The sequence below is a fragment of the Elephantulus edwardii genome, unplaced genomic scaffold, assembly GCF_000299155.1.
Source record: "Elephantulus edwardii isolate Elephantulus edwardi_28Jun2011 unplaced genomic scaffold, EleEdw1.0 scaffold00167, whole genome shotgun sequence".
NCBI lineage: Eukaryota > Metazoa > Chordata > Mammalia > Macroscelidea > Macroscelididae > Elephantulus > Elephantulus edwardii.
In genome coordinates, this window is record NW_006399917.1 from 235202 (window position 1) to 246395 (window position 11194).

At 44.1% G+C, this 11194-nt stretch overlaps 1 protein-coding gene across 1 annotated transcript in view; it reads left to right on the forward strand.

Moving 5' to 3' along the window:
- The first annotated feature begins 2830 nt into the window (after positions 1 to 2830).
- The window catches only part of PDS5A (PDS5, regulator of cohesion maintenance, homolog A (S. cerevisiae)), a 145819-nt gene continuing 137455 nt past the window's right edge, over positions 2831 to 11194 (forward strand). Inside the window, exon 1 of the mRNA XM_006895418.1 lies at positions 2831 to 2968. Coding sequence (XP_006895480.1) covers positions 2831 to 2968 — 138 coding nt within the window. The remainder of the gene's footprint in view (positions 2969 to 11194) is intronic.

Below are 11194 nucleotides of genomic sequence, written 5' to 3' on the forward strand. Positions count from 1 at the left end.
ATGTTGCAAGGAGGGACAGGTCCTTGGAGAGGGACATCATGCTAGGTAGGGTAGAGGGACAGCGCAGAACGGGAAGGCCCCCTATGAGGTGGATTGATTCAGTGACTGGGGTAATTGGGATGGGTGTAGGATTGGCACAGGACAGAGCAGAGTTTAGGGCTGTTGTACATAGGGTCGCTATGAGTCGCAAGCGACTCGTCGGCACATACCAACAACAACAACAATTGGGTATAATACTTTTAATATTTTTAAGGTCAAGGAGACTATGTGGAGGAAAGCTAGACAAAAACATTTTAAGTAAAAATAAAAATATTATCATTTAAAATTATGGCTGGTCCTTCTCAAGACCTGGATTCTGCTTCGTATTACTTTCGTGTTTTTCATCTTCTCAAAATCTCTTTGCTGTCAAGTCAGAGCTGACTCATAGCTGACCACTCTCCACCCCAACCTTGTTTTCAGACGCTGTGAATAGCAAGGGAGGAGATTGTTGATCTTTCTCATGCAAAACCACTAGTGGGTTCCAACCAGTAGAGAAGGGTTTGGGGTGCTTTTGTTTTTATTAGCAACTCAACCCCCTATGGACTGTGTTACTGCAGTCATCTGCCTAAATTATTTTCATTAAATTGTTCAAACAATACAACTTAACTTTCGGTATGTTTTAAACATTAATCAGACTTATACAGGCTTGATAAGTCTGTTGGTATCCTGAGGGTTTGCTAACTTGTCTAAATGCTTATTTGGAGCTTCCACTCTCTGAAATGTTAATCTGACTTGAAATGAGGCCCAGCAACCTGCTCCCTAAGTCATTTTGAGGCTCGTGGCCCAAATACCATATTGTAAACAAGTAGACTCGCTGCTCTTTTCAGATCAATTTTAGAAATCAAAGGTGGAAGGGCGGTAAAGGAGAGGAAGCCTCTGGACCAGGTGGATTGACTCGGTAACTGCCGCAAAGGGCTCTCAGATGTCTGGAAGTGAGAGGATGGCGCAGGATGGCGCAGGGTTTAGAATGCTGGTCGCTATTAGTCGTGCTCGAATCAAAGGCATCTTAAAAGGAAGGGAGGGTGGCGGACCCAGGTAACTGGCAAAAGGCACAAAACCGAGCTGACTACGCCATGCCATGTGGCAAAACTTTCTCAGTTGGCTGATCTTCGGTCCCCGGGGAGGAAGTGAGTTTATTTCCACCGTCTCTCTTCTCCACGTCCCTCACTAGAACCCTGGAAAGTCATGAACCCATCTCTGCGACAAAAGGAAAAAAGCCTGCCCGTCCTGCGTGCCCTCCTCAGGGCCGCGGGCGTTGGGGTTCGCTTCCCGCCACCTGGCTCCTCCCCCGCGCTCGTCGTCTCGGGGCTGGTCCTCCTGGAGCTTTTCTTCGCGGCAGGTCTTGGCGCCAACCGGGTGGCGGCGCTGTCCGCTCGGCGCGCCGCCGCCGCCTGGGGCCCGAGGGAGGCGGAGGCAGGGCGGGCGGAGGAAGGGGAGGGAGCGCGGTGCGCGGCTGCTCTCGCGTGCTCTCGCGCCGCTCGCGTGACCGCCCGGTGCGTGTGCGGCGCCGGCTTCCCGGGGTTCTCGCACCGCCTGGCGCGCGCTGCTGCGTGGAGCGTCCGGGTCGGTGGCGGCTGCCCGGACCGGCGCGAGGGGCTGGCCGTCGGGGTCTAGGGCTGACACCCGCGTCCACGCTGCTGGACGAGCCTCCTCTGAAGGCTGCTCTTCCTCGGCCGGACGGAGAGCGGCAGTGTCTCCCCGCCCAGCGCACGCTCGCCCCGCGTCTCCCCCCCCCCCCCGCGGCGGCTGCTCCTCCTCGGCACCGCCAGCCCCAGTGCCGCTCCGGGGCGGGCGGCGGCGGCGGCGGGACCGCGGAGCCGCTTTGTGTGCAACCCGGCGAGGGGCGGCGGCACAACCACCTGACAGAGGCCCCGGATCTCCATGCACCTTCCGCCCGCATGAGGAGAAGGTAAAGGCGGCGGCGGCCGGGCTCCCGCCCTGGGCGGGTGGAAGGAGGGGACGGAAGGGGGACGGGGTTGGGGGGAAAGCGGGTCCGAGGCCCGGCCGGGCTGCCCAGAGGCGCCGGGAAGGCCTCGGCGGCGCCGGGGGACCGAGAGGGGCCGGGAAGGCCCCCGGAGCCCGACAGTCGAAGTTGAAGGAACAAAATGTGAAGTGCGGAGCCGCGTCAGCCGCTTCCTGGCGTGGGCTTGGGGGTGGCGGGCGGCGGGTTCTCCCCTCCCGCGGTGGGTGGGGGGCCGGGAGCGCGGCGGGGACGCCCGGGGTTCCCGGAGCTCGGCCTGACCGGGGCCTTTTCGTCCCCGGGAGCCGCCGCCGGCTGTGGTGGGGGGAAGCTCCGCTTCGGTCCCTAGTTTTTGCGGCCTAAGCCGAGCTCTATAGGCCTCGCGTCGCTCTCCCGGGAGGAGCCGGCCGGGCGGGGACTCGACGCTCCTCCCGGACCTAGCCGGGGCGCCCGGGGTCCCCACCAGCCCCCTACAGCCCCCAGACTCCGGACGTCGGGGCCCGGGTGGGGGGTGATTTCATTGTGAAAGACGCCCTGGGAAACTCCTGCCGCGGCGCTGGTGCGGGGAGAACCCGGCGGGCCCGGGGTGGGGGCGGCGGGCCGGCAGGGGGAGGGGGCTCGGGGGTGGGAGGCGGGGCGCCCGCCGGGCCCGGGGCTCTGGGGAGAAAGGGCCAGTTTTCAAGGAGAGAAGGGGTTTTTTGAAATGGGGGAGGTTTAAAAAAAAAAAAAAAGAGACAGAGAGGTTACTAAGTCGCTCCTTTCCCGCTGAACTTTTGTTTTCTGACCGATAGAGGCCGGTAGAGGACTGTGAACGAAAAGTTGTCCCCCAGGATGGACTTCACCACGCAGCCCAAGCCTGCCACGGCCCTCTGCGGCGTCGTGAGCGCCGATGGCAAGATCGCCTACCCCCCCGGGGTGAAGGAGATCACCGACAAGATCACCACGGACGAGATGATCAAGCGACTGAAGGTAGGCGGCCGTCGGGGTGGGGGAGGTCGGCGGGCAGTGGGCTGTGACATTTGGCCCCGGTGGCGGGGCCGCTCTGCTGGGCCCAGCTGCTGGGGACTCCCTGGGAGGCGCACACACTTGAAGGGTTGGACGGCGAGCTTGGCAGCGGTGAGGATACTGTCTGCTTCCCAAAGGTCACTTGCTGCTGCCTTGAAAAGCGCTGGGAGCAGTTCTGCTCTGCACAGCCCCTGGGCTCACCACTAATTCTGAGCTTCACCTGCCGAGTTCTTGCTAACCCCCTCTCTGAACACCAGTTTTCTATCTTTGGGTATGTCTTCGAACAATTTATTTACAGAGATGTAACTATGGTGGGAGTGTCGATTTTGGGGGTTTTTAAAAAAATCTGTTTTTCAAACATAGGAGTACAGTTTTTTGGCGTGTTGTTTTTTTTTTTTAATTTAGGAAAACAAATGAAAAAGGTTTATTAAGGTAATGCAAAGGAGGTAGTGGTTGGTGAAAGATAGCTAGGCATTGAGGAAGAATTGAAAGGTAAAGAAAGGGGGAGTAACACCCCTGGAAGGTCTGGGGTGAACCCAAACCTTTTGGCATGCTGCTAGGAGTAAGAGAGAAAGATTCTACAGTTATTTTATTGTTATTTTTGTTATTTTGTGTGTGTGTGTGTGCGCGCGTGCGTGCGCCATCAAATCAGATCTGACTGGTACAAGAGGAGGTTATCCCTCCTTCTCCGGCAGAGCATCTGGTGGATTTGAACCACACATCTCTGGGATTGCAGTGCAGCTTCTTGCCACTAGGCCACCAGAGCTCCCTTCTACAGTTATTTTTAAAGTTGGTTTTTCTTTGGCATATTTCATGGAGATACTGGTCAGTTGGCACCCTTAAATGTAGACAGTAGGTGTGTCTACAGGAGAGTTTGTATGGTCACTAGCTCCTCAGAGGACGGACTGAAGTTCAAAATGTAAATTTTTCTTCTTTTTTTTTTAATTAAAGTTGTTTTCTAATATCCACAAGCTAAAAATATGTGCATAATGTAGCTAAACTTTGACAGAAGGTACTGACTTTTCAAAGTTCAGGCTTAAAGTAAAATGATGCTTTAGGCCCATATGTTCTAAGAGACTTGAGGAAGAGAATGAAGGTTCTTTTTTTGTAGAGAATCAGCTTACTTAGTGAAAGCGTAGTGAGCATGCTTTATGTCAAGACTGAGTTTTACGCTTATGTTTGATCAGTATTTTTGCTTTCTATTACATGGGCAGAGATGGTCTCCCAACCTTATAAAAGAAATAGCGTTTTTATGAATGGATCAGTAGCAGTTCTCCACCAAGGGAACTTTGCTTCCCGGGAGCTGGTTGGCAATATAGAGGACATTTTGGTTGTCAGAATTGTGGTGGGAGTAGAGAAACACTGGAGACCAGGAGTCCAAGTAAAAGATGTTCAGATTTTACAGCAGGGCTGTGATGATGCAGAGACATCAGTGGTGGTAGTTCCGTGCATAATTCTTGCCTTTCCATGCTAGAGACCCTGCTTTGTTTGAGGCCTGTGTGTTGCTGTGATGCTGACTGGGTTTTGGTGGAGTTTTCTAGACAAAACCAGAGTCAGGAGAAAAAGTCATATAATCTTCCAAAAATTAAGCTAGTGAAACCACGCAGATTATAATGTCTTGATCTCATTGTGCCTGGGGTCACTGTATTGAGAGGTGACTCCACAGTAGCCAAGAACAACAACATGGAATAGAGAGACTGAGATGATCCAAGAGATGCTTCAAGAGTTAAGAGACAGTTGGGATTATTGGAAGTTGAGAGAAGAACAATGTTAATAATGTATCTTAACTTTCATGACTTGGTCAAAATCCATTTTTTAGAGCTTTCCCCCCTTTGTTCTTATCAAAGTGTAGTATTTTTAAAAAACTTTCAAACTCTGCCATCCAGTGAGAACCAACTAAGAGCAGACCCTTCGTTGGGTTTTAGAGGCTGTATGTTGATCACATGGGAGGAGATCTCAGTCCATCTTTCTTGCATGGAGCTGCTGGTGGATCTGAAGCACCTTTGACTTAGCACATTTCTCTTAAGAACTACTCCAGCAGAGTTCCCCAATTCTTAGTTTATAGTGCCTACCAAATGTATACAATGTTGTGAATGTTTTAATGAATGTTTAAGTATTCCTATAGTTCAGTTTTAAAAATCATTAGATTTTGCAATTTATCGCCTCTTAGGAGGGAATAGAACACATAAATAAATGTTAAGTGTTTAATTGATGGCTTTTTATGGTTCTATATTAAGGGCTTTGAGTTGCTGGGGGGGAAATGAAAAAATATAGACAAGTTAAAACTGTATGGGTTATAATAATTATTTTTTTACATTAAGACTATTGAGACCTTGAATTTTAGCAGTTAGTATTCTGCTTAGAAAAATAGTATACTGTTTCTATCTGAAAACAGGTAGGAATCAGAAATATCTAAAATGGACCTATAACTAAATCTAGAATGAAGATTGGGTTACTATAACCATTTCTTATTAATTCTTTTGGAAGTAAAAGTTGCTTGCATTTTAGATAATTTGATAATCTACTTTAAATGTTTACTTTTTTCAAGAATTCTTAGGGCTTTTTTTTCTTATTCTTCCTGCTTTCCTTTCCTAGACATTTTATTTGAACATTGTATTTTTGAAAGATTCCATTTTAAATGACAACAAATATGTACTTGTAACTTTGATTTTTTCCTCCTCTTTATTTATTAGAACTTTAGTTAATGGCAAATTTTTGTTATTTTTCTAGTTTATAATTTTGCAGCATTGTTTTGATAATATTTTAAAACTTACCCAGTCCACTACCATTGAGTTGATTTTTGGCTGATAACCCTCAAGAGCAATTCTAAGGCTAGAAATCTTTATGGGCAGACTGTCTTATGTGTCTCCGATAGAGCAGCTAGTGGGTTCAGACTGCCGATCTCTTGGTTAGCAGCCACATTGCTTAATCGTAACCACATTCAGAAATATTACATACAAAAAAAAAAAAAGAAATATTACATACATTCCCTTCAGTTTTCAAGAGGCTCAAGCATTTTTAGTGTATAATTTTGTTATTAGAAGGATCTTAAAGAATTCATCAGCAGTGAAAGTGAAGCCCAGAGTTGCTAAGAAACATTTACCAAGATCAGTCATAGGGAGGTTTAGCTGCAGAACCAGGGCAATAGTCTAAAATAAGATAATTAAAAGATTTTTTTAAAAAAAAAAGTTGGGAACATTAAAGAAAAAAGTGTCGGAGTTGATCTATTGCAGAGAAATATAAAGCAGTATTTTTTTAGCATCGGAAGAGAAACAATTGTGATGCTTTGAAGCTTCCTAGAACATAATTCATGGAGCATGACTATTGGAACATGTGAAATATACTTTGGTGCTAGCAACTTTAATTTCTGTTTCCAAAGGACTAGTTTATATACAGGGAGCTACTGGGTAAGGAGTTGTGCTACTAATCCAAAGACTTAATAACAAACACAAAGGTTGTCAGTTCATACCTGATCAGAGGTGCATAGAAAGACAGACCTGGAAATCTGCTTCTGAAATGTCATAGTTTTGAAAACTCTGTGAGGTGCAGTTCTGTTCTGGCACATGATTTGGAATCCACTCAGGAACAACTTTGTTTGGTTTTGGGTTTTTTTTCCTTGGAGGGAGGGCCTTGATTTTTACATTTAGTTTGGGAGAAGAAGGAAGAAATCAGGGACAGGAAGACACGAATCCTTTCCTTTTCTCCATAAGTTCCTCAGAAATAAATACTTCTTTAGATTGTAATTTTTTTCACATCACAGATTTTTTTTTATTACTCAATTGCCGCGAAGTCTAATGATTTGCATATTATTAAGTATGTTAGTTCAACCCTAAGTTCTGACTGGCCTGGTGTGGAGGGTCAGCAGCAGCTTTACTCACATACCTAGTCCCTTGTTCAGCTTGGGTTCAGTTGGACCCTTGATCCTGCGTATGATACAGGTTTAGGCCTTTTCCATATGATTCTTAAGCCGAGTCATTGAACTTTTAATGAGTTCTTTTAGGGTCTCAAAATACCATAGAGGCAGTTACCAGTTTTTTATAGCTTAATATGGAATTGATAGTGTTGATTTTATCTTAATCTTTTGGTCGAAGTGGTCATAAGCCATACCTGACTCAAGGGGAGATAGGATCTTACCTCTCAGTTAAAGTAGGAAAAAATTTGTAGACATCTTTAATCTACCCCACGAGTTTTCATGACAAGCCCAAATATACTAACTTGTTGTTATGTTCATAAATTAAAGAAAAAAATGCAGCTTAAAAGGTACAGTAAATATCTGCAACCAGCATGTTAGATTTACAGCATTGCGTATTTATTGATTGAAAAAAAGGTAAACTTTTTCTTTTACTGTATTGTTGTTCTGTACCACTACATCGGCTCTCACTCATAGTGACCTATGAACAATGGCTCTGAAATTTACCCTGTCCTGGGCATACCTCACCATCTCTGACACACCTGACTCATTGCCACTGTGTCAGTCAATCTCATCAAGGCACTTCCCCTCCTATTCTGACCCTCCACCCTTCCAAGTGTGATATCCTTCTCCAAGGACTGGTTCCTCATGGCAATATGCCCAAAGTATGAGATGGAACTTTAGAGTCCTTGACTCCACGGAGCAACTTGGTTTGACCCTCTCCAGGATAGGACTGTTCTCTTGGCAAGTCCATGTACATTGTACACCATAACTCAAAGACCTTAATTTTTTGTCATTGTCCGTCTGTCACATACAAAGCAAGCAGTTAAGAAGACCATGTCCTGGATCAGGTTCATCTTAGTATCGAGATTGACATCATCATCTTTTAGCACTGTGGAGAGATCCTTGACAACAGATTTTCATATCATAAGATTTAAAGTCGTCTGATCTATGGTGGAAGTTAAAAGTGAAAAATGGGGTTGCATTCATAGTAAAAAACCCCATTTCTAATCCATTTTGAAGTATAGTGTTGTTAATGACAGGATGTTCTCCATACACATTCTAGGAAGACCTGTTAATAATATGCATCACCAAGTGAAGCCAAAGAGGAGGAAATAGAACATTTCTGCCATTTGCGGTCTGAAATTGACCATGCAACCAAGATTCATTAATAACTGGTCACTAGAACACAAAAGTTGGAAACAAAGAAGAAGGACTAGTAGTCAGAAAATAAGGTTGAGAGAAATGAGGGTGGAGATAGAATGATAGAATTTTGTACAAACAATGATTATTGCAGGTATCTTTTAGAAAAAAAAACCAAAAAAACAAAACCACGAACAGTGACTTACACGTGGACCTCAACTAATAAACTACTACTATGTTGAGTAGGGGTTAAATTATGAGAGAAGGCTCATCAGTTGCTCTTGAAACCCTATTTTATATATTTTTGGATCTTCCCCCACTGGAAAATATTGGCTGCTTATAATATTCCTTTCTTTTTAAATTTCTCGATTTTTCTATTTTGAAATTTAAACCTCTAGAATAGTGGGAACTATGATAGGGTCCCTGTCTCCTCACTTAGATTCACTGATTGTTAATGTTTTGTCACCTTTGTGTTCCTCTAGCTACATATATAAACCATACACGTTGAAAGATACAGTGCCTGTGCATTTCCTTTTCTCTGTTGAGTGAAAATGTGTTTTACCTCCAAACACTTTGGCATATCTCTTTTTAGAGTAAGGATCTTACTTTGTTATAATTGTCATCACATTCAGAATAACTTTGATAGTATCTATATAATGTATTCTACAGATAATAATCTGTTTTACAGTCCATCATGAAATTCTTCCAGTTACCTTAAAAATTAGGTTTTTCTCTTACGTTCAGGCTCCAACCAAGGGTCACATGTATTTATCATGGCTCTTTAGTCTTAAAATATAGCTCTTCAGTTATCCTCTCCTCCTCCAGTGGTATTTTTGAAGAGTCCATGTTATTTGTCTAATATTTTGTCTCATTTCTTTATGCTTTGATTCAAGTTAAGTATACTACTTGAGGTGGTGTGTACTTCCCCTTGCATCATCTCAGGAAGTGTACATGAGGTACTTTTTTTCTTATTGAACTCTGCCAGCTCTCTATTACAAAGGTACTTTTCCCCTTTGCAATTAGTAAATAATGTTTGAAGTAATTGTGAGAGTAACTTGTTTATTCTCAATGTTTTCCACTTTACCATTTATTGATGATTTTTCTGTTTGCTCAAGTCCTTATTTAGGTGATTAAAAAATAGTGTTTTCTATCATTTCTTCTACATTTATTTACTGTCATTCTTCTGTGAAGAAAAACATGCATATACCCTTTTTTAAAAATTCATTATAGTCCTTTACTTTCTTCATTTTTGAAGTTCAGATTGTCCCAGGTTGAATATGCTGGCTCTGGTGTCTTTTTGAGATGTCTGTATGAGTTCTTAGGGCTTCTGGTATAAGATGTGCACCTTATGCTTCCCTACTTGAGGTTTGACGAGGTTTATTTTTCTAGTAAGCTGGGGTTTTTTTTGTAGGGAGTCGTGTTTATAAACCGGTATCTGGGCATCATGTGTTCACATTGCTTCTATGATACAGTTTCTTCAATTTTTTTCAGTATATCTTTCTTGTCTCTTTAAGTAGGTCGCAACTCATAGAAACTCAGAATAGAAATTACTAGTAGGGTGTTTTAAGAAGCTTGGTGGTGTGATGTGTAATTTGTTAGCCTGCTAACTGAAAGGTCAGCAGTTTAAACTTACTCCCACCTCTTTGGGAGAAAGATGGGCAGTCTCCTAGCATAAAGATTTACCTCGTCACAAATCTGATAGTCACTATGCCTTCTGAATTAATGTGACAGCAGTAGGACAGGGTTTCCTGGGCTGATTCTCAGGTTGCCAGGGAATTTCCCACACAGCTAAGGTGGGTTTGAACTGCTGACCTTTTGGTTAGCAGCTGAGCCCTTAGCTATTACATTACTAGGGTTCCTTGAAAAATACTGAAAAGTATTTGTGTTTGTGGACCCTTGAGTCAACCCAAAAATAACCCTACAGCAGGTTTTCAGAGGCAGTTAATCCCATGGGAGGAGATTGCCCATCCTTCTCCAGTGGGCCAGTGGGTAGATTCCAGTCAAATGTGTTTGACATTGCAGCACAGCTTCTTAATCACTAGACCACCAGAGCTCCCATTTTCATTATGTTTAGGTAGGATTTCCCCCTCCCCCAAAAAGAGTTCATGCTGATGCTCCTACTTCAATTTCAGCTGAGCACGCCTTCATCTTACATTTGTATCTTCCTTCTACACTGGAAATCCTGGTTTCCCATAACATCAGTAAAGTTATTTGCTCTACTCTACAATGAATTCAGGGGTAAAGTTATTTGCTCTACTCTACAATGAATTCAGGGAGTATTGGTGGCCTAGTGGTAAGGAGCTGCACTGCCATCCCAAAGGCTCACAGTTAGAATCCACCAGCTTGCTCTATGGGAGAAAGATGGGCAGTCTTCTCTCATGTGATATACTGCCTCTATAAACCCACTAGAAGGTCAGCTGACTCGGTTCCAACTCATTGGTGCAGAGCAACAAAATATTTTGAGCATTTCTATACGAGTACCCTTCATAAGTAATCTGCTGTACTAAATAAAGTACCAAAGACCAAGATGTAACTGTTCCAGGTCATGCTATTTTCAATTGCTTCCTATGCATCTGAAAGTTGAACAGTGTATAAGGATGACAGAAGAATCAATGCCTTTAAATAGTAGTGTTGGTGAAGAGTGTTGAATATATACCATGGACTGCCAGAAGAACAAACAGATCTCTCTTGGAGGAAGTGCAACCAGAGTGTTTGTTAGAGGCAAGGATGGTAAACTTCATCTCACACATGGGAGATGGTATCAGAAGGGGCTTCTCCTTGGAAAATGACATCATGTTGGGAAAAGTGGAGAGTTCTAGAAAGACAGAAACACGTTCATTGAGATTAATACACAGTGACTGTTTCAGTGGTCTTGAGGCTGGCATAGGATAGGCAAGGTTCTGATCTATTATTCATAGGATTGTTATGAGTCATAGTTGATGGCACCTAACAACAACACTTTAAGAGATTTATTTGCTGTTCTTTTTGTCCTATTAAGATACATAAGGTACTGTTTGTTAATTCCTTGAATTTGGGGTTTTTTTTGAGACGAGATAGTTATCAATTTTAAATATATTTGGTATATTTGTTACTGTTTGTATTCAGTTTTAGGGATTGTTGTTGTTGTTTAATGCCGT